The following is a 27,060-nucleotide window of genomic DNA, read 5'->3' on the forward strand; positions in this document are numbered from 1 at the left end:
CTTTCGGCCCTGCCCTGTAGTTCGCAATACAGAGAGGCAGCACCTGGGACTGGAACGCTGTCAGCGCTGCCTTGTGTTTTCCTGCCTTTGAGAATTTGGGGAATAACCCTGACTTTAAATAACCGGAGATGGTATCTCGGGCCGAAGTTCCGCGTCTGCGGCGAGTGCCGTAGCCGAGCGCTGTGGCTGTGCGGCCGCAGACGCCCGTCCCTGCCCGTGTCCCGCTCCCGGCAGCTTTCGCTTTCGCGGGGCAAAGTCTCGGCCGCCCGGGACATGGAGGGACGAGCGCTGCCGCCCGGCCCCGCCCGCGGGGGCCGCGGGGAGCGGGGCCGGGGTCGCGGCGGGGGCCGGGGCCGGGCCCGGGCTGCGGAGCGGCTGCCCCGGGCCCCGCAAGCCGGGCCGGCCCCGACCCCGCGGCCCGGCGGGCCCGGCCCCGCGGAGGAGCGGCTGCTGCGGGCCCTGGGGGCGCTGAGCCTGGGGCCCCCGCGGGGCGGAGGGCGGCTGGTGCTGCTGCGGGGGCTGCCGGGCTCCGGCAAGAGCACCCTGGCCAGGTAAGCGTGACCCGGGGCAGGAGCAGCCGGGACAAGCAGGGCAGTGCCTCGGGAGCCGATGTGCCCGCCCGGCACTCGCTGCAGACCCGCCGGGGCTGGGCTGGGCTGGGCTGGGGCCGGGGGGAGCGGGAGCCCGAGGGAGCCTTGGCTGGTCACAGCCCCCGGACCCGCCGGCTCCAGGCCCGCTCCAGGCTGCGCTGTCCCCCGCACCTGTGGCCGTGCCTGGGTGTCCTGCCCGTGGGACTGTGCGAGCTCCTGTTCCGAGCGAGCGGTACCCGCAGCGATGCTTCTGCTGAGATGGACTGATCACCCGACCAGGGCGGTACTTGTTCTTTTTCTCAAACCGCCAGATTGATGGTGGCTTTTCTTTTTCTTTTTTTAATTTTATTTTTTGGTTGATTGGTATGGTTTGGTTTGGTTAGGTTGTGGTTTTTTGTTGATTTGGGGTTTTTTTTTGTGTTCAATCACAAACATGGTAAAAAACTTCCTCTCTCTGGCTGAAAATTGGCAGCTCTGACTTCTGCTTTTGTCCTGCGCTCCTGGTCGGAGCTTTAGCAGTGTATAAAATGAGTAGAGGAGACCTCTCCATGCCCCAGCATCTCAAAGGCTGATTGTAAATAGGTAGAAAAACACAGTGGGTAGTGCTGGGAAGCAGCACTGCAGTCGGTGTGACCATGGGGGCTGTAGTTTGGTATCACAAAATCTCAGAGTCTGGTATCACACAGCTTCCAGTGCCACCCACTCTCTATCGAAAGAGGAACGTTCCCTGTTTTCTTACTGTGCTGGGCTGAGGAACCCGCGCTGGGATCATGGGCCCTGCCGTGAGAGGTGGCAGCACAAAGCTGTGTGATACACGGGATTCATCTACAGTTTCCTCTTCTCAGTACAACACTTCCCTGTCCCACTGGGCCTTCTGCCTCACTGCACTTTGGCAAAGTTCTTTACGAATTGCCAAATGCCATGTTTTGCTCACACCCAAGAAACACACCTCTCCCTTAAGAGGCCGTGTAAGTGTGGGCCTGCTCCTTCAGGGGGATTTGGGTCTTCTCCTAGCACAGTAAGAACATAAAAGTTTGGGGACATATTCTCAGGCAGTGCAAGTAACTGTACTTACCTTTACTTTTCAGGTCAAAACACAAGGTTAATTGTTAATGACATATTTACAAAATGAGTTGTAAGTATTGTTGTAGTAGTCCCCTGAGGTTTGAGGGTCTTACTGTTTCTAGCCCCTCTTAATTGCATCATTGTGTTTGGCTGTTCAGCAACACACAGATCAAGAGGCAGCATTTAGTACCTCTCCTTTAACCCTGTCCAGCTTGTGAAGGACTGTACCAAGAGAATTCTTTTGCTATTCTCACACTGCATACTTTTTGGTATTGGTAAATGGTATGTGCTGCACAGGGGAAAGTTTGCAAAAAATGGCTGCATCAGATCTCAGTGCAAGATCCCACTGGAGGAGGAAGGTGGTTGTTTATTTGCAAAAGTACTCTGTAAACTCATTTTATAAATTCAAGTTTATTTTCTCTGATTTTATCCACTCACAATATCACAGCTTAATACTTGTAAGCAATAAGATGAATGTGCACAAGTGTTCTGCCCAAAATCAGAGCAGACAAGGACTGTAATTTGTTTCATCCTCACTTTCTCTGCTAGGTTACTCTCAGTTGGTGGTGACAGGGTAGGTTTTAGCCAGGTCTGCTGTGCCATCTCCAGTCAACAGCTCCTATAATGCCTTCTTTTTTTTTTTTGCCTGTGAATTCTACTTACTTGGTGCTTTGTGAATCTTAGGTGGGTTTTTTTCCCCATTATATTAATTTTCCCATATTGGGTGTCTTTGTCATCTGCCCCTCTTGAGATAAGGGGAAGGAAGCAGGTGTGGAGAGGCTGGTGAGACCTGCTGGCCATCCTCGTGCTCTCAGAGCACGCGTTTTCCTGTGGCAGGTCACGGTGCTGGGCCTCAGCTGAGCGCTGGCCTTGGGAGCTCTAAACAGGACCCATCCCAGTTTTATTGCTGTTAATGATCTTGGCTGTCAGTGGGTACCATTGTTTTAGCCTTTGCTCTGTTCTTTCTTCTTTCAAACATATCTACATTAATTCTTTCAGCAGATCAGCTAGTATTTCTGTGTTTCTGTCACAAACTCTACATCTTTAGTGTGCTCATGAGTCACAAACCATGAATGTTATCACTGGTGATGCAGCAACCCAGTGATAACTCCAGTCAAAAGGCCCCTTTTCTATTCATCACACTGTCCTAGGAACAACCTTGGATCCATGGCTTGTTTCCTTGACCTTTCAATGTCACTCAGCAGAGTTTGGATACAGCTTTGTAAGCTTTAGTTATGGCACTTTTGTTAAAATTATTTCCTCCTCCTGGTTGCTCCCAGCTCAGAGCAGCCCTATACTGGCATGGACCAGTTCGGGTCTGGTTTTTGGTTTCTGCTGAAGACAGGGAGGACCCATGTGATATATTGAGTAGTCGAGCCAGGATGAGGAGTTGGTCTGCTCACCACCCAGCTTCACACCTTTCCAGCAGCTTCACTGTTAAGGATGAGCTCCCCTGAGCCACACATTTTAGGTGGTCCCAGCTACCTGCCTTTAACCGTTTACCAAATGTGACAGAAGTGTGAAGGGGCAGCTGGGAGTCACATCTCCATCAGCCTCCTTCAGGCGTGCTGGACATGCTCCTCCTGAACACGTTGTCCTTGACTTCACAGTGCAGGTTTGTGAGCACACTGAGGCAACCGCTAAGAAAAAGGTTATCTGAGGTGCATTGGCAGCTGTACTTCTGAAAATGCCTCCAGAATGTAAGTGAGCCACATACAAGCTCGTGCCTGCTTCCCCAGCAAACTCTGCATTGCACAGTAGCTGCATTTCCCTCTTCAGCAGCACATGGCTGTGCTGCACAGCTCAACTTGCACCTAACCCTTTATCCAGCAGTTTAACTCCAGCACTATAGGCTGGGCATGATCAAACTTGTGACCTTTCAGCCACAGCTGTTGATTTATTGCTCAAAATGAGCTTGTTCTTGTACACCCTTGTGAAGCACAGAGCAAGTAACTTTTCAGAACAGGAGGGAAAAAATGCACTGGTGCTGAGGCATCACTGCTTGGCACAATCTGTGTCTTCTCCAGTTCTCTCTGCTGCTGTTGCCCAGTTTATCCCAGTAATTCCAGTCCTGGACCAGCTGTTCCCAGCATTCCAGCACCCAACCCCGCTGCAGCACTGCAGCTCTGATGGGTTCATGGACTTCAGCTCTTGCAGCTCCTGCCTCCACACAGCACTGCACTGTAAACATTTACCTTTTCGTGAAACCACTTCACGTGAATCTCCTGAGTGCCTTGATCAAATAGGACACGAGCCTGGTGCTTTAGGAAACAGAGCTGTGGCTGAACCCCCCGGGGGTGAGACACAAGGCTGTGCTGTGCCAGCAGCACCTGGCAGCTCGGCCAGGCAAAGCCCTCGGGGCACCAAACGCAATAGGCAGTGGTAAGCATTGGGCACATGCTCCAGATCTCACAGTCCTGCTTTCCTGCTGGAACAAAAGGCTTTTAGACACCTTTGAAATGCCACAGGACACTTAACCTTTGGAAGAGTGGCCAGAGGAAGTGGTTGTGTGTGGCACCAGTACATACATGTTCTGGTCTCTGGTATTCCATTCTGCGGCCTTCTGAGCACTGAAAAAGTTTATTCCAATCTGCGATCAGAAATTAATTTATTTTCAAGTTTTCTGATGGAAAAGTATGAAAACCTATGGATACAAAATGCATTGTGCTCTACCCTTTGCTAAAGAAAGGTTTGCTGCTGTTTCAGAAACTACAGAGGGTAAGAAAGTAAGAAGAGAACAAGGGATGTTTCTTCTGCTGAAAATAAACCTCCTTAAACCCTTTTCTCCTCACCTCTCTACAAGGTGAAGGAGGTACCATATCCACTGTAAGATGAAGACCTGTAGTACTGTGCAATTATGTGTCCAAAACAAGTTAATACTGAAGCTTTCACAGATGCTGCCTGTCACAATGCAGTGCTTCCAGTTCAGTGGCTTCTTTAAAAAATACAGACATAGCTCATATGTGTCCTTTGATCTTGCAGAGAGATTGCATTTTTCTTTTCCTCCTTAGTAAGCTTTATGCTTACTGATCCATCAGCAGTGGGTACTTTTCTTTTTACAGGGCAGTTCAAGATTTATTCATAAATCACCATGGTCACAAGCCCTCCCATTTTGCATAGCTGGTTTGTATTTTTCTGAAATACAGGCATTTTAATTGCTTCCAGTGATTAACAGCATGGTGTGATCATGCAGGACCTTTCTTCTAAACCAGCCTGAGGTCCTGTGAAGATTGTGGGAGGCTCATTTAGTAAGGAACACATGAAAGGGTTCTTGGTGCCCTCTGGAATGATAAGGGAGAGAAGAAATAGGAGTTTTGTCAGCTTTGTGGGCAATATAGAAGGGATTACAGAAAACAGCTGTCAACATCAGCAACAGTTTGGTTGTTTTGGAAAGCTAAAAGTTAAAACCACCAAAATAAGCAGAAGGTAAACCATCTTTTTCCCACTTCATGTTTTTGTATGTTGCTGTTATCAGAAGCTCATTTGGTATGAGTATAGCAAATGTTACAGTAATTTATAGCTCTCAGCCCATTTTGTCCCATATTTTTCCTACTTTGAAACACAAGTTTTATCTACTTTAATTATTGATGTGAGGACCACAGTCTGAGCTTACAGATATTCACCTACAGTTTAGATTACTTAAAGGTTAATATCAAAACTCTCAGGGCTGAAAATTCAGTAAGGTATGTGCTAAGGAAATTGATTTTAAAATTTGCACTGGTTAAGAACATTTTAAAAAGAAATACTGAGCAAGAAAAAAAATTAGCCTTGAGATCTTCTATTAATGTGCACATTTTATGTGCCTATTAGTAGCTAAAGGGAAAATACATATTTTAACAGTCAATTTTTTAGAGAAGAAATTGCAATGAATAAAGCAGTGGGAAAGGTGAGGTGCTGAATCATAGGCAGACCTGAATATATCAGGTTATCCACAGCAGTAACCAGGTAAGCGTTAGACGCTACTTTGCTTTTCATAATAAGAATTTTTTACCTGAGGCCAAAATTAAAGCAACAAAACTTTACTGTTTGCTAACAGTTTAATACATGATTTTTCTTAAATCAGTTTGCCCAGCAGTAATTTTGTGAATAAAACATCCATTTGGAGCTAGAAGACGAGGACAGGTAGGTGCTGGAATGATGCCTTACAGCCCAGTCCTGGCTCCGTCAGCACTGAGTCACTGCTGGCTGGGGTGGACCCCACCACAAAATAATATTAATTGATCAGCAGATGGTAGAAGTTACAGTGGAGACAGAGCAAAGCCAGAAGCTGACCTTTATTCAGCTAAATGCACCCTGCAATTCTAGTGAAGAGCTGCTGCTTGCAGGCAGATTAGGGTACAGCTGGTAAGTAAATGGTTGGAACAGAGCTGGATGACAAAATTAAGGTTTTTCTGCCTGTGTGCCTGTTCTGCTGCTGATAACCTGGAGACACCTTTTCCCTTGCTCTTGCCCATGTAGATAAGACACTGAGAAATGCTTATTTTGCAACTTGTGGGGATGGAAGGAGAAGTGTTTTATTAGGAAAGCTGAAATGAGTCATAGGGGCTGGAGACCATGTGTGGTGTGAGACAGCAGGGCAGCAGCATTCATGAGAGACTCAGGGTTTCTTGACTGACCTTTCTTCCTTTTCTCAAGACATTCCAGGCCTTAGGGAGACAGGAAATAAAGGGATGATGCCTTGGGCTCTCCCCGACTTCTTGCAGAGACTCTCTCCTCCCCCAGCTCTTCTCTGATTGAAAAAAAGGGGATAATTCTGTGTATGAACACAAAAAAAATTAAATTGGATTATACACAAATGGGAACACAATCATCCATTAAGGGTTGGGGTTTTGTTGTTGTTGTTGGGGATTTTTTTTTTCTTTTGTGGTATCTAAGGACTGGCAGAGGGATGCTTCATATTTAAACCTCCACACAAGGCAGAACTTCCTTTCACCTCCAAGGGCCAGTGGCTGCCTGTGAGGCAGCTGGTCAGTGTCCAGCAGGACACACATTTGCTCCCCATGGCATCCCTGGCCTGCAGGACCACTTCCCATGTGAAGGGAAGTGGGATTGCCCAGTGCCACTCACCACAGCAGTCTGCTTTATGGATCTGCAAATTTGTCTATAAAATATTTTTTGTAAACTCAGATTTCTTTATAAAATTTGTTTAAAAGATGAAGATATAAAAATCACTCAGGTCTACAAGAGGAGGTTTAAGTGGAACAGGGACAAGCAATAAGAACTATAAAATTATATAAATTAACACAAAATAGTGACTTATCATTCAGATACTTGTTTGCAAATTAAAATTCTGAATAAGTGCTACCTGCTTTACAGCCAAAAAAGCCCCTCAAACCAAACTCATGGTTCTCTGGACCATGTTTACTAAATAAGAAATCCTTCCTCCTGGTTATCTTGAGAAATCTCTAGCAAAATTCCCACCGTCAAATTGTCTTCTGACATGCTTGGATAAGCAGGTTTGGGCTATTGTTTTTTTTGTTGTTGTTGTTTTTGGTTTTTTTTTCCTTCTCTTTATAGTCCTTCTTTCTCAGATAACTCAGAAGGAGAGCTAAATATATTAAAAAGATTAAAGACTCAGATGTTGGTAGTCCAGTGTAGATTTCTGTGCTGAAATCTGTGCTTAAAGAAATCAAGGCCACTCCTTCCAGCTCCATTCCTTTCTTCCTACGTGTCCATCTACTGATTGTAGTACTTCCAGATCCTTTAAATTGGGATTTTTCAAATGCAGCGCTGTGTGTATTTGCAGAGCACTCAAATAGCTCATAATTTAATGGTCTCTGTTAAAGGGTGTTACCAGGTACTAATCCTTCTTTCATTTTTTTTTTCCTTGCAGACAGCTGAAACGTGACAACCCCGGTGCTGTAGTCCTTAGTACTGATGACTTCTTTATTGAAAATGGTGTCTACGTCTTTGAGCCTGACTTCCTAGAAGATGCACACAAGTGGAACCAGAAAAGAGGTAACTGAACTCGATCCAGGGACTGTGCAAAATAGTTTTGCATATCAGGCTGTTTTTAAACTTAGCCCCCAGAATAAAATACCTCGAGGTGGTGTCATACACTGTAGTTCATGGGGCGTTGGCTAAAAAATACATTTACCACTTCTGATTTGATTTCTTCTGACTTATAAAAGGGAAATGTGTGAACGAAAACATTTTGGAGGTTGGTTAATGTTATTTTAGAGGAGGCACTGCTGAATCTTGATACCCTTCAGTCACCAGCCCAGCAGCTGCTCGCTGCAGTGTAGGCACTGCAGCCTTCTCCTCTAACTTCTTAGGTGTCCTGACCTGGAAGGGGGTGAGAATGTAATGACAGACAGGAAGAAAACTTGCAGGCTGGGTTTAAGTTTGAGAATTAAACAATCCAGGTATTTACTTCATGTACCATGCTTTTATGGTTGTGCTCTGAAGGAATTTGTAGCGATGGCAAACATACTTTGAGATGACGTAACAGGGGTGTCCTGCAAATGACAGTAATTTTTGGCTGTTGTAAGTTCTATAAGAGCTTCTTGTTCTATAAGAGCTTCAGATCAGCCAGAGGCTGCACCACCTCTTGGTGCAGGAGAGCTGCTGGGCACTGGCCTCGGCTCCCATTTGGGTGGTAGCTGCAAACCCAGGTCAGGTCTGGTGGGGAACCAAGCATGGCAGCAGTGGGCAAAGAAAGGACACTGTAGGGCTAGTAAGGCCTGGCTCTGTTATTCAATATATTTTAGCTTTACTTCATGTGTTACATTGCAGCACGCAAAGCAATGAAGAATGGGAAAAGCCCAGTTATAATTGACAACACCAACATCCATGCTTGGGAAATGAAGCCCTATGTGATGATGGTAGGGAAAGCTCTGATTTATTGCTTTTATATGCTTAGCTATGACATTTACAGGTTGATCTGACTGAAAAGGTTCTTTACATGGCAAAAAATATTTACTGTAGTAAATACTATTTCCTGTAGTTCTCTAATTATAGTTAAGGCTGGATATTGTGATGAAGTAGGGGCAGAGATGCCAGTGTGGTTATTTAGCTGGACAGCTTTGTAACTCAGTGAAGGCAAAACCACTTGAAAAGATTAATGGCCTTTGAACCTGCTACTTTGGTCATGAGGGCATCATACCCTTCCCCAGCAGTGACATGAACTGAACAGTTCCCAAACTATTTGTTGACAAATATATCAAGGTATGATTTATGATTGTAGTTCATGACTTGTGAAAAACACACCATACAGAGTCTTTGAAGACACATTGGTGTCTCTTGTCAGGAATTCTGGCAGAGGTGGCAGTTCTTTTAGTGCAGTTTCATAATGTCATCTTTGTGTTCTTTAGGCACATGAAAATAGATATGAAGTTACATTCCAAGAACCAGATACACCCTGGAAGTTCAATGTTCAAGAACTGACAAGGTACATAGTTTTCTCTTTGCTGGAACAGACAGCTTCTCTCATTTTGTTGACATGCTCTCAGGTCAGCCTTCTTCCTCTTCATATAGGGAAGAATGTAGCCTGGTAAATGACAACGGAAAGATTGTTGTGGGAAATTTCCATTACTGAGTACCTGGTCTGTAGTGAATTCAGCCCTGAGAGAGCCTGAAGTGAGTCAGGCAGTAGAAAAGGCAACAAGCCCTGAAGCATGTTTTTGTGCTGCAAGCTTGATGGGGCAGGAGGCCTGATTTTCATTCTGTATTTTGAGCAACAGTCTCTTTTGTTTGGGCACAAACTCAAATCTAAGCTCTACAGCCAAGATTCAGACTTCTGTCCTTAAGAAGCTAACCATAACAGATGCTGTCCTGCTGCAGCATGGAGGGATGGTGCATCAAGTGTGGGTAAAAAATGGGGTTCTAGAGGATCTTTGTAAAGATCTTAACATGCACACACACACACACAAACACACAAAAAAAGGCTATAAACACTCTGTACAGTGTGGTAGGATATAGAGGCAGCTGAATGTGGCTCTAAGAATGTTATATTGACCAGTGACTGCAGGGTTAATGGCTGTAGTCACTGAAAAATTTAGTGCAGGCTGACTTCCTAGCCTTCAGCCAGCCTGATGTGAAGTGAGTTACAGGGAGCAGTGCTCCCCCAGCTACCAGCTCCAGAAGATAACATATGCTAACTTAGTGCAAGAAAACAAGGCATGGGCACTTCATTGCAACGGAAGGATTTGTTTTCTACCAGCCAAGAGCTGTAGTCAAAAATTAATGCTGCTCCTGTCTGTGTGTGATGGACACAAATGGCAAAGAGCCAAGGCCCAGAGCATTCATGGCTGCAGGGGGAGGCAGGGTATGGCAGATGGCTCAGGGCAGATGGGACAGGTGAGGACACCACCAGCCTGAGCTGTCAACCAGCTCTGGCCTCAGCAGCACCCACCATTGTTAGGGGAGCACTGTAGGGGTACAATCTGATCATTCATTGTAGGCAGAGCTACTCAGTAACTTGCAATTTGTTTTATTGCATATTTGACACACACTGACTTTTCACAGCAGCATTGTAAAGATAATTCACATACACTCTCTGGGGCACAAGCTGCACTTTAATAGCACTAAAGGGCAAACCCAAGGATACTCGGGGTTTGCAAACTCACAAACAGAAGTTCCTGGTGGTCTTTGGGAAGACAATTCCTGCTAAGTTGTGGAGGGATCATGGCTGGTGCTACTCTGGCTACTCTAAGCAGAAAGCCCTGCGTGTTTGAGCATTGTGTTCTCCTCCCTCTCAAACTTGCCATTTACAAGTCTACCCTAGAGCCAGAGCCACATCACGTGCCATGTCTCCCTACTTGCTCTCAAGGCACAGCAGTTTGTGACCTCGGTCCTTGCAGCTGCGTCGGGGCTGGCTGCAGCTCTAGGTGTACAAAAGCTCACTGAGGTCAATCTCTTAGTGCTAAAACACAGCAACACTCGTATAAAATACCACACAGGTCTTCTACACAACATATTTGTCAGCTTTCTGTGTCCTGTTTGTCTCCCAAAAATAATGGTGTTACGTTTTTCAGCAGTCACAATAATATTCCTAAGAAGTAGGTAGAAGTGAACAGTAATTTGTAAAAAAAGGCCAGAAAGGGATCAGTGGAGACCTGAACCATTATGCTGAACCTGTCAGGGACTTCAGCAAACTGAAGATAACTCCTCATATACAGGCAGCTAAATACTTGTGTTTTCTGTTACTTTTGATTCTACAGAAGAAATATTCACCATGTCCCTCGGGAAAAGATACAACGGATGAAAGAACAATATGAACACAATGTTACTTTCCACAGCGTGCTCCAGTCTGAAAAACCAAGCAGGGATGAGAGAAGCTGCAGTGGAGCAAGTGCAGCGTGTGGCACGGGTCCCCATCCCACCCACTCTTCTGCCATCCCAAGGAGGAGACCTGGCATGGCACGTCCGAATGCGACATTTAACTGAAGATGTGCATTCCTCGGTGTTTTAATTATCAGGGTACAAGAGTCTTTAGTTTTATATTTTTTTCTAAACTGTTTTTTATTCTTGTGTTTTTCTAAATTACTTTTATTTCTTACAAATCTTTAAATGGCATTGGACCGCCATCTCACAGCTCTATGTGCTCACTGTAAGAGCACTGTGCCCAGTACAAACTGTACTCTGTCTCATCCCTCTTCCTCCATGAAAATGCATCCAGGCATATGTGAAATGCCCTGGGCTCTACCACATGCCACATTTAGGATATTTTTTTTCTGCATGACAGTCTGACACTAGCGATAAGCATTCCTAACTTATTTCTGTCTTAAGGCCATTGTGGCCAATTCTTTCCCCACACAACTGGCATTTCATGCCATTTTAATGCTTTATATCTGACTGCATAAACTTATTGTATCTACTGCCTTGCCTACAGCATTATTGTAACTTTCAGAGGCAAAGTGAATGATGGTAAAAGTAGCTCAACATACTGTAGCAAGACCTGATGCTGTTCCTTCTCTCCACTGACTGGATTCATGCTGGTCTTACCTCACACACAAAGAGCTTCTCCAGCCTGCAAGCAAAACCCTTCAACAGAGCAAACTTAGCTCTTCATCTTGCCAAGACATAGGAGTTCACTGATCCAAAGATGGAGAGGCTCCTGAAATGAAACATTAGTGTTAGGCTTGTGCATGTTAACTCCTACGTGGGAACAGGGCTACAGGAGCAGCTCTGAACAGCTGAAGCAGAAACACAGACCAAGGAGCTATTTAATAATAACAATTCTGTGTGGCATTTTGAATGAAATAATCATAGCTCTTCTTTAAACCTCCATAATGCTATATGGAAAGTCTGAGGAGAAAAGTACAAGAAGTGTGCCAGAATAGCAGAGCAACATTTCAGAATTAAAGTGTTCTGTTTGGTGAAAATAAGAGAACTCTTTATTATGCCCTGTGCCACTTTGGACAGCCAAACAACTACTCTAATGTTGCAGAGGGTAACAAAACTGATGGCTTTAGACTGAAACAAAGATCCTGCTGTAATGTAAGAACACAGAATCAATGGCTTACAAAATGTCATCAAACCCTCAGCCACACTGATGTTATTGTACAATTCATCTTTGTGAGAAGTGTTTACATACTAAACTTCAAACTATTTTGCAAATGAAGTGCTATTTAATGAGTCTGTTTTTGTAATAGAACTTTATTAAATACAATCAAGTTTTAATGTACAAAGTGTAAAAATAATTCGAATTTGAAATATATACAATACTGTACATGTGCATTAGCAGCATTTTTGGGATTTTGGTTTTTGTAGCATTCTGTGGGCTGGTAATAAGTCTTCAGGTTCCTTGGGGTTCTGCTGAAGAGCCTCAGCTACTTCAGAACTGCTTTTGAGGAGTTATTTGCTTCCCCAGCAGACCTGGAACTTTTTCTGGATGAAAGATCATCAGATAAAGTAGTAGTTGTTGCATTGCTGTTTTCATTTACGTAATCCATCTTCTTTTCTTCTGGTAAATTATTCATGAGTGCTTGTGTATTAATCATTGCCAGTTCTTCATCAGCAACCAGGTCATTCTCAGGAAGATGGACAGTTTCTCTCACTTTTCTGCAAGGGGTGACAAGGCCAATATTCTGATCTGTCCCTTTAGGTGACTTGCTGTGCTGTAAACCCAAACTTCGTGGAGGCTGAAATGCTCTTTTAACAGATGGAGAAATTACTGAACATATTGGTGTCAGTGGTGGAGGGGCAGGTATGCAACTGAGGAAGTCCATAGCTTTTCTCTTTTTGCTGGTTTTGAGATGGTTTTCATTAGCTGTAGCAGGTGAAGGTGTTTTTGCTGACCCTGGTGTGACAAGTTCCATATTTGGTGTGCTAGTTGACAAAGGGCTTGGATGCTTCATTTCAATTCTAGAAGAGATCTGGATTAAAAAAAAAAAAGATTTATGTTGAATGGAATGTTCTGTTTTGTGAACTTCCTCAATGACTTCCAAAAAATGAGGGAAACCCTCCCCCTCCCACCAATATAAAAACACTACACCATCATTCATATCCCATTTAAGTTTCGTTTGGTATCTCCTGATGGTGATTAGTATCAAGTGCTTCAAGTGCTGATGACTGATAAGTCACTGTTCACCTGTACATTTCCCTTTTGTTTCCAAGAGCAAAGCAAAATATATGGGACTTTTTCTATGCCAGATGGTAAGAAATCAAAGCACTCATAAGTCTTCTACTGCCTTGGTTATGTTCTCTACACATGGTTGGTTAAATAAGTAAAAAGGAGAAAAAAAAATTCATGAAAAACCAGGATAGACCAAAATATTTGAAGATAATAATACACACAAGACAGATGCTGCATAGCAAATCTTTCAAGCACAGGCCTGAGAATATACTTAATGTCTCATTTTTAAAAGATGATTACTGTATTTAATAAACTATACAAATATTAACTACTTAGTCTATAAAATATATAAACTAAACCTTCAGAATTAAACATTAGCCTTCCCTTTGAAATAGAAAAGGATGCATTACAAGCTTAAACTTAGTCCCCAGGAACTGATATCACACCAGGGTGTTTCCACCTCCCTTGCAACTCATGGCAGGAAAAATTTTTGTTCTGATGTGCTCAGTATTCCATGTCAGAAGCAACTCACCACCAGCAGCTTTCATAGGAAACTTGAGTACTATTTAAATCAATTTTTGTCAAGACTGCTAAAATACATTTACCAGGTGACATCCCTTATAAATCCTAGAAATTGTAAACACTATCTATAAAAAGTCCAGGAAGTAAGTTCTCTCAACAAAGGTGGGAACTGCAGAATGCCTTGAAATGAAAATTTAGAGATCTAGATTTTTCCCTTCTGTGACATTCACATTGGATAATCTTCACAGTGGGACCAAAGAAGCCCTAAATCATCTATAAAGAAAGATGATTCATTTTACTCACGTCAAACGCAAAATACGTAAAGTACCTTGTGGAAACACAGGCCACAAGGGGAAGTTTTCCTATAGTGTTTGGAGGAAGTATAATCCATCTCATGGCTCCTCTGGGGAATAATCCTAAACTCACACACACAGAGATAAAGCTTCTAATCAGCTTGCATTGCCCTGAGAAGATTGGATGAAATGGACACAGAAGTGAGACCATTCACCACAGGTATAACACTTGCTTAAATCCTTACTGCATGTAGTGCCAGTATAAAGACAGCATTAATTACCAGAAGCTTACCAAACTTCTATCCTCTGCATGGCTGCAGGAAGGAGAGGGGCTTTCCAGGCCACATCTTTTAGTTAAACCGGGTGTAAGCAAGCGATTTCTTCGTAGCAAATTCATCAATTTACTTTCTGCATCAGAGCAAAAGGAGGCCACATTCTGTAAGGGAGAACAGTTTGCAATGCAGAATAGTTGGCTTTCAAACTATGTAAGGACTATATACACTACATTTAAGACTTTCTTTTTTCATCATTATCCCACTGGAATTTTATTTTGTATCAAACCAACAACATACAAAATTCCTGCACTTTCTGTCCATGGCAGATTCCCTACTGACAGGTACAAGATCTTTTGCCACTCAGAGATTCTGTGGCACATCCTAAAGACAATGCTGAATGAGTTGGAAAATAAAAAAAAAAAAAATCAAGACATTCAAGCCCCCAGGAAAACTGCATTAACATCTTACTCCATCTCCCAGAAAATTTCCCTCAAATTCAGCATTTATGTGCATTACTTGTTTTAAAGGTTTATCAGTACTAACAGACTTTTTGGTGAAGGATGTAACACAGCAGTAACTAAAAATAACCATTTTTAGAAGGTAAAACTTCTACAGGTTTACCTCCATCACACTTCTCAGCTCATTAACCTTCTCTTGAAGATAGCATTCCTTTGGACTGGCTGAGAATAAAGAAAGATCTCCAGCCAACAGCACGGGGATTTCTGATCTGAATTCAGACTGCCACTGAAGGTTGCTTGCAGAAATGAGGGAGCAGCGGACAACTACATCTTCAATAGCCAAGTGTCTGAGATCTGTCCAGATCTTTACTGCCACTAAATTATAGCTTTCATCAGACAAGTATACCACAGTAGTGAAACCTAAAAGCAGGAAAAAAGGCTGAATTAAACCTTTACATCTCTTTAAGTGATTTGGATCTACTACAAAAAAGTCACACACATCTTGAAAGAGCTATGGGACAGCCCATCTGCATGGTGACAGGTATCTCATACTTTCATATTCCACTGATTACAGAAAACAACTCAAAGTCTGTGTCTTTAAAACAATGCTCCTATGGAACTTTTCCTTTTTTCCCAGATTATCCACCTCTCCCTATCCATCAATGAGTGCCTGAATTCCACTCATTCCATGACACTATACACCAAAGAGAGTGTTCATGTACATGCACGATGGTGTTTCTGCAGATGCTGAACACAGATGTGAGAACTTATGGCCATTATTTATGGAAAAAATACATATATGTATAAATATTTAAATATAATCTGCTTTTGAGCTTAGATCCTTCCTTACTAACTTCCTGAGCTAATAAGCAGAGACAGTTTTTCTTCAGAAATATAGATTCATCTGCCAGCATGTCACTGTGATGGTCTGTATTAGGAGGTTTTCACGGGCCTGAGATACAGGTACAACATCAAGACAACTCTGACTTTTGAAATAAAGAATTCAGTGCTTATTCAATGGGAGGATGTGAATGTGGTCCACAACGTACCTGTTCTGCTAACAGAAATTACAACTCCGACTAAATCCACTTCAGCACATGGTGGCTGAAAAGAAGGATCCAACAAACTGGTGAATTCTAGAGCCTTTCTTGGAAAGAAAATCTGTACCAGCATCTCCTGTGATACCTGATGAAACACAAAACTTCAGTATTTACCATACTTACAGAGTGAGACACATTTTAATGATGCACCTTTATCCACTTAAAGCACTCACTGGCAGCTGCAGATACTGAGTTTTCTTGGTGGCTGTTAAGTGGATGCTGGTGGCGTCTGCCCTGCCCCTGGACTGGGACGCTGAGAGCTGGAAGATCCTGTAGCGAGCGCCTTCCTTCAGCAAGGAACACACGTCGGGCAGCGGGCGCCAGACACTGAGAACCGCTCCTGACAACAGCACAGGGAGCTCAGTTACCTGCCCAGTAATACTTTGAAGGCTTTTAAACAAAATAAATCTACAACGCTCCCTCCTATCCAAAAGCCTCAAACTAAGAATCAAACTGGAAATACTAATATGTAAGCTAAAATACTGTTGGGAAACTCTTCAAATCTACCTATGCTGGCCAGTTACCACATTTAGTTAAAAGTTATTTATAATGTTTAAAGCACTGACCTTTATGTTTTTCTTGCTTTCTGTAGTCTACCACATACAATCTCCATACTGCAGACACGTCCCTTTTGTAACAACCATTTTCTTCCTGTGACTCTAAAGCCTTCTTGAATTGTTCCTGCATCTGAGTTTGTTTTTTGTCATTCATCAGCTGCCTGTAAGCCTTCAAGGCTTTTAATTGGTCATCACTGAGATATCCCTGCAACCAAGAGAAGATGAACTCAGTATCTTTTCTATTAATCAAAAAGCCACAAGATTTTTAGATAGCCTCTTTCTTGAGTGTTCATCTGTTAGAAACAATTTATTTCCAGCCGATGCACTACTAGGACTTGAAATGAGGTATATTAAAACAACAGGAGGCAGCAGTGGTACTGCTGGTACTCAGCTGGTGCTCTCTGGTCTGTGCAGAGATTACACTACACACTGTTCTTACCTGACAATTAGTGAGAAGTCTGCTTGAGAGTCTATAAGTAAGGTGCATATTTAATATAACAGGCAGGCTTGCCTCTTTCATATGAAGGAAAATTTTATGGAAGAATAAAGGAAGAGTTGGACTTCTCCTCAGGCTGCTGTCTCTGAGCTGACACAGTGATTTACACCAAAATGCATCAAACCCACCACTTCACTGACCAAGCCTTCAAGACCCAGATTTCTGTACATGCACCTCCAGAGACACAGATACCATTTCATCAAATATGACAGACAAGGATTCTCACTTGCAAAAGGCAAGGCATGTATTTAATTTTTTAATAGCTGGCAGGGACTAATCACCTGTATCTTTATTAGTAAAGGCATAAACACTTAAAAGTTATGATTTAACTGGAACAGCGAATGAAGACAATATAATTATCCAAACAATTCAGTGAACAGCATGCAAGAGTATATGTATGAAACTCCATATTGATGAGATGCATTAGGTTTTCATATAAGCAAGACAAAGCAAAGTAATAAAAGTAGCATTAACTTTTAATTGTGCTATATCCTGAATTTTAATACCAAATGAAAATTGCCATCCAAGATCATATTAATCAATTACAACAAGCTTTAAGTTTTAAAAAAAAAATTAATATTAATTTATTTAGCAATAAGCATGCTGTAGAAAATATCAAAAGGCAGCAAAACATAAGAGTAATTTAATGGCCAATTTCAGCAGGAATTATTATATTTTCATTTACTCCAAAAGCTTTCCAAAATTAACCCAGTAGTAACTACAGTTACCTCCATATAACCAGGATCAGATGCATTCTGAATTGCTTCATAAAGTTCTGCACCATCTTGCAAATTATGGATTTGCTGTCTTGTGATGATCCGTGATCTTGGTGTTCTTCTACTGGTTCTCTCTGTTGAGAAAAAGCCTTTATGTGGAGTACAACCAGTACACTTTAAAATGAAGGAAGAAATAATTATGTAAGAAGCACAGTAGTACTTAGGCCTTGCCAGAATAAAAACACAAAACAATGTATAGGAATAGATGTGTGTGTGTGTTTGTGTGTGCATATATATACATATCCAGAAAATATGAGCAGAAAAAAAAATGTTATTCATTAAAATACACCATAGATAGAATATTACACAAACTTGGGGGTAGCCAGTATCAGTGGCTAGGAGCCTAGTAACTAGAATCACTGGCTAGTGTCACTTAGGAGAGGGTGGGAGATTTGATGAGCTGCCAAGAACCTTCACAGATACTTGACTACATTTTCTTTATGTCCATCACTTGCTCTTCCTCTCATGCAGCAGAAAAGTCTTAGAGACACCAAGATGTGGGACAGCACAGGCCTACACACAAAACCTCCTCAGGACATCAGCTAAATGCTAAGTTAACTTACATTAAACTATTGCCCTCTCCTTATGTAAGTCACTTTGCTGCCAGAATTTCAATGAATTCCCTCAGCACAGCAGACTCCTGTGTACACAAATTTACCAAACATAAAACAACACACGAGGTGTCATAGCAGTGATGTTAAGAACTACAAGGCCATCTCTGATTTCAACTAAGAATTCCATGCTAGAACTACTGTTAGAAATCACTGGCAGAGGTGGACAGTGTCAGCCACTACAGAATTAGGATATATTGAAGTGGAAGGGACCTCTGGAGATCATCTGGTCCAACCCCCCTGCTCCAGCAGGGGCACCCTACAGAAGGCTGACCAAGACCATGTCCAGTGAGCTCTTTATTATCACCAAGGACGGAGATTTCACAGCCTCTCCAGGCAACACTGTCAGTCAACCATCATAGTGAAAAGTTTCCTGATGTCTAGAGGGAACTTCCTGTGTTCCAGTTTGTGCCCATTTGGCTCTGGACCTGTCACTGGACACCAGTGACACAAGCCTAGCTCCATCTTCTCTGCACTGTCCTTTCAGGTATTTAAGTACATTGATCAGATATCCCTGAGCCTTCTCCAAGCTCAATGATCCCACCTCTCTCAGCTTTTCCTATGTCAGATGTTCTGATTCCTTAAACACATTCATGGCCCTTTGGTGTAGTATCTCCAGTGTGTCCATGTCTCTTTTGTGGCGAGGAGCCCAGAACTGGACATGGCATTCCACATGTGGCCTTACCAGTGCTAAACAGAAGGGAAGGATCACCTTCTTAGACCTTGTGGCAACAATCCTCAACTCATCCACCAGGACCCCCAGGGCTCTTTCCAAGCTGCTTTCCAAATGGGTGGCCCCCAGCATGTTTTGGTGCATGGTACTGCTCCTCCCCAAGGTGCAGATTTGCCACTTGCTTTGTTGAACTTCATGAGGTTCTTGTCAGCCCATTTCTCCAAAGCTGCCAAAATCCCTCTGGATGGCAGTATAATCCTCTAGTGTATCCATCACATGTCCTAATTTTCAGCATCAAACCTGCTGTAAGTAAGTTGCCCTATTCTCCAGATCATAAATGAATTTGTTAAAACAGGACTAGACCCAGTACTCATCCCTTGCATACACCAGGAGTTACTGGCCTCCAAACAGACTTTGTGCCACTGATCAGCACCCTCTGGGCCCTACTGTTCAGACAGTTTTCAATCCACCTGCCTGCCTGCTCATCCAGTCCATCAGCTTCTCTCTGTAGATCCTAAGGGACACAGTGTCAAAAGCCTTTCTGAAGTCCAGGTAGACAATGTACAGTGATTTCCTCACAGAACGTTGTCAGGTTGGTCAAACATGACTTCCCCTGAGTGAATCTTTGCTGAATATTCCAAATCACATTTTTGTCCCTTTTGTGCCTGTTAACAGGTTCCAGGATTATTTGTCCCATGGCCTTCTCAGGGATCAGGGTAAGGTTGACTGGCCTGTAGTTTTCTGGGTGCTCCTTCCTATCTTTTCTGAATACAGCAGACACATTTCTTCCAATCTCCATGCACCTCTACCAATGAACTAATGATCATTCAAACAGGATTAAAAGCAGTCCCACAGACACCAGTCAGCTCCTTCAGCACTTCTGAGTTAATTCCATCATCAGCTATGGACTTAGATATGTCCAGTTTGTCTGAGTGTTGTCTTAACTTGATCTTCTTCCCCCAAGGGTATGTCTTCCTTAATTCAGAATTTCCCTTGGTCTCCGTGGCCTGGGATTGCCAACCAAGGGCATTCAGTAACTCCGCATTCTCCATGGCCTGTGTCACCACAGTCCCTGTCCCACTGAGCAGCTCCACTGACCTCAGTATCTGCACAGTCATGCAATTATCCATGAGGAAAGATGCTCAATCTTGGTATCCAGGTCTACTGAGATACATCCTAGCAGTGCCCACTGCTGGGTGAAATCTTACAGTGTCACGTCCCTGAAGGGAATAAAATTATGAATTCTACAACTTTGTAGCCTTTCCCTGAGAAACATCTCAAGGATAATTTTTTAGTGGCCTGCCTATGAATATGTTCAAAAGGTGTTTCCTAGATAGCTGCAAAGCTATGCAAATAACCATTTTTTACCAAAAGGTCTTGACACACAGGAAGCAAAAACCTGAAACAAAACAAAACAAAACCAACAACAAACAACTCAATCCCATCTCTGCTACTCTATCACCAGAGAAGATTTTTGACAATTTCTTTTGACTTTTCTGAAAACACCAAAATGTTTTCCTATTCTTTATAGATGTTCTGAAAGAATGAAACCTTTACCTTCATGCTTTTCATATTCTGCTTGGATTTTTGCAAACAGAGCTTCCAGTTTCTTTTGCTGCTCCTCTGCATGCTTGGCAGCTTCCCTTTCTTCAGCTCGGCTATTACGAAAAACGTAGGAACCAGCTGATGTCTTTTCCATCCACTGAAATAAAAAGATTAAAACTAAACCCAGACTTTTAAGAAATTATTTTAAACATTATCTAGTTTCTCTTTCATACTCACTGTTAAGCAAAAAATGCTTTAAAAATGAACAGGCAGCAGACCTTAAGTTCTTCCAGTATAACAGATAAAAGGCAAGACCCCACAGCACTGGTTAGTAACTTGTCAAAAACAAGCAGAATGGAGAAGTATCCAAAACCAGACGACTTAACAGCTGAAGAAAACATAGCTTCAAGTAGTGGGCATCAATGCTGTAATTTAAATGATTAATGGATCTCACTGGTAGATACATTAAGATACAAACCATCAAACTCAATGCTAAAAAATACACCAGACTGCATTCTACTCAATTTGTCTTTCCACATCAGCTGTACAGTCTGTTTTAATGCCCTGGGTTAGATGCTGTAAAAGAACTACAATGTAATTCTTCAGATGCTCCTAAAGCTTTTCTGCTGAGATGGTTCTATAGGACTAGAGCCTCGTCCACAACTCTGCCAGAACCGGCTTGCCTGATTTGAAGAGACCAGTGAGAAAGTGGTCCCTTTCCTTCCATTGGCATTTTCTGCACAGTTCTGTCTTCTCCCCTGCACTGCCTCTAGCACATGTCTGACCTCAGCAGACTGTATCAGTTTGGTAATTCAATAGACAGCAGTTCATTGTGTGTTCTTGATATTATTATTAATTACTTCTTCCTAGTTTAATGAATTAAGTTACCTAAGTAACAGGACCAGGTGAGCTCCAGGTTTAGAACAGAGAAGCAGCAGGAGTGTATAGTGAAAGCAAGATAAGGAGAGGTTGCAGGACCAATACTTATGAGGCAGTGAATTGTTGAAAGAGGCTCTGCCTACCTCATTAATTGCACACCATGTATTTCCTATATTACTCACAGTTTGACACTTTAATTAAGGCTACCGTGATTCCTACACTCCTTGACTCTTGAGGTAAAAGGAGACAAACATCCAAAACTTCCTATAATTTTGGTATGTTTGAGCAAGAGTCTCAGTGTTTAAAAAAGAAAAAAGTACATCAATCTCTTGACATAGCCAGATAAGAAGAAGCACTTTCCTCCCCAGCCTGGAAACCATTTACTGTGATGCAGTTACAGATTACAATCCCTTTTCTGAGACCTAAATAAAGGTTTGTTTCTACCAGGCAGCTCACACAATAAGTCCTGCAATTTCCTCCATTAAAGTTATGATCTAAAGAGCAAAGTAATGATCCAAACCAAATGTTGCTAGTACTTTTGCAGAATTCATTCTACATCCACCAATAATAAAATAATACCTTAGAAAGAAGGCAACGAAAGAAGAATCCTAGATATACATGCCAAGTATAACCTGCTCTGAGGAAAGCTAGTAAAATATATAAGTTGTATCCTGGTTCAACTGGTTACATTAAAAAGATTGATTATTAACAGAAATATTGGGGTTTTTTGTGTCTGGTATTGTTATAAAACAAAGTAGTTGCAGTGAAGTTTGATTGCATTATTTAAAATGTCTGGATATCAAGTGGTATTTAAAAGATCTTAAATCTAATTTACACCATAATTACACACTGTATTTTCAGTAAACACAATACAATCAGCTACATGTAAGAGAAAGTAATCCTACAAATGCTTAGAAATATGTAACTTTTTGTTAATATGCTTATAATAAAACAAGTGCAGTATTTTTTAGAGTACAGAACTGAAATTAAATTATTTCTGGCTTTTTGAGGCTCAAAGCAAAGCCAACCAAAAGATACTGAACACAAAATCAAATTCTTCTTATAGCAGGAGACTCCAGTCCTGAAATACTAAATACATGCACAATGCAAGAACCACTCCTCATTATTTTACACATAACAGTATATTAAAAAAAAAAATTAGCTTTCTATATTGTGTCTGATTTGAGGAATGATATAGCAATTACTTAATAGAATTGAGATCTCCTAGAACCCTGTTAGATCAATAAAATACTTACACCATACCTGAACAGGGTAAGTTCTTTGAATAACCACATCAATGCACCCCACTGCACCGCCCTCACTGTAAAGCGATGACAAGGGCACAGGGAAAGGTCTGGGATCCCGATGAAATCCTAGTTTTGTGTGCCATCGCACACGGCGAGTGCTGTTTGCTGAGATCTGAGCAAGGGAAAAGGTGAATGAGAAACTGTCACTGCTAAGTCAGAGTTATAGCCAACTTATTTTATTTACAGGAATATCTACATATGTATTTTCACACTGATCTCACTAAGAATATATCACTTTTACACCTGAGCAGATCACATTTTAATTCCTTTCACATTGAAGAATGTATTTTCACCAAAATCTAAAAAACTGAAAAGTTCAAATTCTCTGGGAAATGAGAATCTATGAGACAAACCATTGCTTTGTACCAGAGGAGCAATTTCAGTACTATGCTGAAACTTCACCCTCTTTGAAGTTAAAGCTCTGTATCTAACCTCAGATAAGCCAAGGCCCTTCTCCACCAGTTCACCCTCTCATGACTTGGTTATCCCCCCAACCCCCACATTCTTCCTCCAACTTCCATATTGTCCAAGATGGATAAACACTTTGCAACTTGGTGTTTAACCAAAGTAAGGAGCTGGAACTGCCAAAACACATAGCAAAACTTGGCAGAATTTTATACTACAAATTTCTCTTCCAACCGTATTGAATAACGCCCTTGTATCATGTCTTACAAATCTGGTTATTAAACTCCAGCAAAGCTCCATCTGTTTGTAAAGCCCCAATAACTTTTTCAGATTCCAAAATGTAGCTCAAATAAGTAGCATTTATCACATGTCTCAGTCACATCCAATCAAGCTGAACTAATATTTTATTTACCTTTAACATAAGGGAATCAGGGGCTTCCAGTGGTGTACATCCATTTTGAGGACCAACAAGTTCTGCTCCATGCACTATAATCTTCTGACCAATAGTCAGCCTTCTTCTATCTAAGAAAGCTTTGAGAGGTGGATCCAGAAGAGCTCTGATCCCATACCAGCCATCAGTAACTTCAATTAAAGCTGCTGCTTTTTTACTTTCCATGTTCTTATTGCTACTGCTAGGAGATACAACTGTGTTCAGCGATATGATTTTGGAAATACACAGCACAAGTGTTTTACCTGCTGCATCATCTCTTTCCATTATTTTTTTGATTGCTGATCGTTTACTTTTATCAACTTCCAAATCATACCTACAAAAAAGAATTTGTGCTTAGTTACAGCAAACAAAATCCATCATATTGTTTTTCTTCAAACACAATTGTAAAAAACTGTTGGTTACTCAACTACATGATTAAGCACCACCGTAGCAAAGCAAATGTTTTCTACATTTTTGCAGGTAACACACTATGTTTTTAATACTGCTGTGTGCAAGTTTAACAATGCAAGCATTCTGCTAAGTAGTGAATGCAAGGTGGATGTGCTTATTTTGTGATATTGACAAACCAGAAAGCACACAGTAACACAAATTACAGTTCCCAATATATTGCGATACACATACCTATATTTCAACTGCAACAGGACCATTTCTGGTGTCAAACATCTGTTAGCAAATTCATGTGGGAAAGACACTTCCATGGCTGCCAATTTCCACACAATCCATCTGTAGTGATTGTAAACCCAGGCCTCTGTGATTAGGTTGGGATCCACACCAGGAGTGTCACAGAGGGCTCTGCAGATAAATTGTTAATAAATTAATCTGAAATCCACTGCAAATTTTAACTTCCCTATTACTTAGACTACTTACATCTGTGAAGAATTTCTAGAAATTTTCCAAATTGACTTGCTTTCTTTAATGGTCAGTGAGAATCAATCACTAGCAACATAAATCTACACAGCAAATTTACAATCCTATAATGTCATTATTTACAGCAACAGAGGTGTACTATAAATGCATAGTAAAATAACAGTAATCAGAGGCATTAAAATACCACTGTGTTGGATTTATTCTAGGAGACAAGAGAACTGCTATCTAATAAATAGCATAGCTGTCCCAAAGTTCATCAGCAACAGTACCTGTAAAACTCCTTTTTCCCAGCTTTTCCCTCATCTGTAGGTATTAGCCATCCTCCATCAGCAAGCTGCATTCCATTTCCAGCTAACAAATACTCCTTACTGAAAAAGTCTTTGATGAGAAACTGGAAAGATTCTGCATTTGTGCTGTTAACTTGTACGCACTGTTTTGAAACACCGTATGTGTATAGCTGAAAAAAATCAGATGGAAAAGACAAAATAATGATAACACAGCAAGAATTCAAAAGAGTTTAACTATCCAATCTCATAAATTCACATGAAATATTTCTTTAAAGTTGAGACAGCTTTTGTCTGACCTTGCCATTTCATATGTAAACCATGGAGAATGGAGGATTCCCAACAACTGTTTTAGCAGAACAGCATCACAGTGTACTTTGAAAGTGTTTAAAAAATTCAATAGGTTTTGTACTTTCATGGTACCAAAAGCAAGAGCATTTTCATATAGATTTACCTAAGCTAAATTTTAACTGTTCTTTTAAACCAGCTCTTCATTTGCATTTTAATTGGTGGATTTTTTTTTCCTGTTTCATTATAACACTAGAGATTTATGACCTTTATTATTTGGAACAGTCTTAAAAACTGGATATATGCTACTTAAGTACTGTAGCAACTGGTGTAACAGCTACCATAAATACTTACCTAAAAACTGAAGAATGTATCTCTTCAAAAGCTACTGAGTTTTTATTTGCTAGTCTTGAGAAACACATGTGAGACAGAAAATAAAAAGACATCAATATACCTCTTCTGTAGAATAAAAGCTGGGAGATTTCTCTTCTACTGCAGTTTTCAGAGGGATTCTACTGCTTGCAGATGTTTTAATGACATAAAGAGTGCCTGGCTGTGAACGAATATTTTGCCTACATTTCTTTTTAATTCTCATTTCCTGCAGATCTCTGGCACAGCGGAGATTTGTCACCATCCTGGCCATAGCTGCAAATAAAAAAAACCAAACCCCAAAACATCAAAACCTTTTAAAAGCATTATCAAATAAAGATACACAGTCACACTGTAGCAGATTCAGAGCAGCATTTTTTCTATGCCACTTTGCAGATTTTTAGAAACAGCAAGTCTAAATATTAAAAGTGTAATGCATTTAGAAAGCAGTGTTTACTGAAGGCATTTGAATATCTATATAAAACAAATTACATATCCATATTAATTTCATATAAGTCCCTGAACTAAACTTCCATCCACATACTTTTCTCATATGAAGACTGAACTCAGTCTTCATAGAAAACTCCAACTCGAATGAAATTAGTTGATGGCTACAGAATCCATACTCCTGAAATTTTAGCCTGTTACTGCAGGATCTAATTCTGGCAATGTTCATACACCTGTTCAAATACACACAAGTCCTTCTGAAAAAAGTCCAGATTATTTGACTGTAAATTATAGAAGTAACCAGAAGAACCAGAGCATTCAGGAGAGCTCAGAAGCCATAAGCCCACCTTCCTAAGTCGAACAGTTGAGCATTCTAAGTCTGCCTCTTTGAAAATGACACAATCAACCATTTATATGGCTAAGTCTACATGTTAATTAGAGGACAGAAGGAAAATAAGGTTCTGTAAAAGCGAATTAAGTATAGCAAGGCTAATCTAAGGTTCCTATATTACTTTATCTATGAGGTATATAAGAAAAATCTAATATCAAATGAAACATAAGTTATCTTGTTTCTAAGCACTGTGTGAAATATTTTCCTTCTTCTCAATTAACTTTGGACATAAGCAGGATATGCACTTTTAGGAGTGCAATATAAAATATTAGGAAAGTAGTAATTTCCTAATTTTCCTGCCAAACTAAAAAATGCCTTAAAAAGAAGCTCCTTTTTATTAAAAAAAATTTGCAAATTATGCAAAAACCCCTATAGAATCAACTCTGACAGTCACTATTCACAGTAGTTAAGTGAGTAAAATCTGAAAATACCTAAATTGCCATTTTCTAGGTCAGTGTCTGCTGCATGCTGGATACAAGGCTGCTGATCTTGAGGGTCAGCAGTATTTTGTTCAGGTCTGATCTGATTTAGTTCCATCTCTTTGGTCAAACTTTTGCTGATGGGCGAGTCACATCTGCTGCTGCTGCCTTGTTCACATGTAGAAAATGCCAGCTTGGTTTTGAAGGGCGGAATAAAAGTTTTAGCAGCTTTGCCAGATTTGTACAAACTTCTCGTTTCTTCATTCTCTTTTGCTGAGGCCTTACAGGGAGTGGAAACCCCTGCAGCACTGTCTGAAGAGTGCCTGAGAGCACAGTGCTGAAAAATGGCAGGTTTAGACTGGAATCCTCTGAAGTCTTGATCTGGCAGGGTAAGGGTAGGATTCTTGACTTCCTGTCGCTCTTTAGTTGACCTACAGAAATGAAAACATTTAAGCATACGGTGTTCATCTTCAT

At 41.4% G+C, this 27,060-nt stretch overlaps 2 protein-coding genes across 14 annotated transcripts in view; one reads left to right on the forward strand and one right to left on the reverse strand.

Annotated features, from left to right (window-relative positions):
• Window positions 1-258: 258 nt before the first annotated feature.
• N4BP2L1 (NEDD4 binding protein 2 like 1) lies at window positions 259-12,660 on the forward strand. The gene is made up of 5 exons (XM_064409080.1): window positions 259-551; window positions 7,489-7,613; window positions 8,391-8,479; window positions 8,969-9,045; window positions 10,817-12,660. Exons 1-5 carry the CDS (start codon window positions 274-276, stop codon window positions 11,040-11,042), a joined length of 795 nt encoding a protein of 264 aa, XP_064265150.1. The 5' UTR covers window positions 259-273; the 3' UTR covers window positions 11,043-12,660.
• The window catches only part of BRCA2 (BRCA2 DNA repair associated), a 35,763-nt gene continuing 20,937 nt past the window's right edge, over window positions 12,235-27,060 (reverse strand). For 6 of the 13 annotated variants that reach the window (XM_064409043.1, XM_064409047.1, XM_064409046.1 and 3 more), the window contains 14 exons: window positions 26,599-27,017; window positions 25,415-25,605; window positions 24,658-24,845; window positions 24,143-24,313; window positions 23,483-23,834; window positions 22,622-22,777; window positions 20,492-20,636; window positions 17,603-17,724; window positions 16,388-16,583; window positions 15,995-16,161; window positions 15,771-15,906; window positions 14,885-15,141; window positions 14,281-14,424; window positions 12,235-12,973 (listed from right to left, as the gene is read on the reverse strand). In XM_064409043.1, the coding sequence (XP_064265113.1) occupies window positions 12,428-12,973; window positions 14,281-14,424; window positions 14,885-15,141; window positions 15,771-15,906; window positions 15,995-16,161; window positions 16,388-16,583; window positions 17,603-17,724; window positions 20,492-20,636; window positions 22,622-22,777; window positions 23,483-23,834; window positions 24,143-24,313; window positions 24,658-24,845; window positions 25,415-25,605; window positions 26,599-27,017 (3,190 nt within the window). In that variant the 3' untranslated portion in view covers window positions 12,235-12,427. Of the gene's footprint in view, window positions 12,974-14,280; window positions 14,425-14,884; window positions 15,142-15,770; window positions 15,907-15,994; window positions 16,162-16,387; window positions 16,584-17,601; window positions 17,765-18,946; window positions 19,238-20,032; window positions 20,155-20,491; window positions 20,637-20,656; window positions 20,905-22,621; window positions 22,778-23,482; window positions 23,835-24,142; window positions 24,314-24,657; window positions 24,846-25,414; window positions 25,606-26,598; window positions 27,018-27,060 lie in introns of those variants that run through there. The other 7 variants (XR_010356316.1, XR_010356319.1, XR_010356317.1 and 4 more) reach the window with 7 other exon arrangements.

This window comes from Passer domesticus, chromosome 2 (genome assembly GCF_036417665.1).
Source record: "Passer domesticus isolate bPasDom1 chromosome 2, bPasDom1.hap1, whole genome shotgun sequence".
Taxonomy (NCBI): Eukaryota; Metazoa; Chordata; class Aves; order Passeriformes; family Passeridae; genus Passer; species Passer domesticus.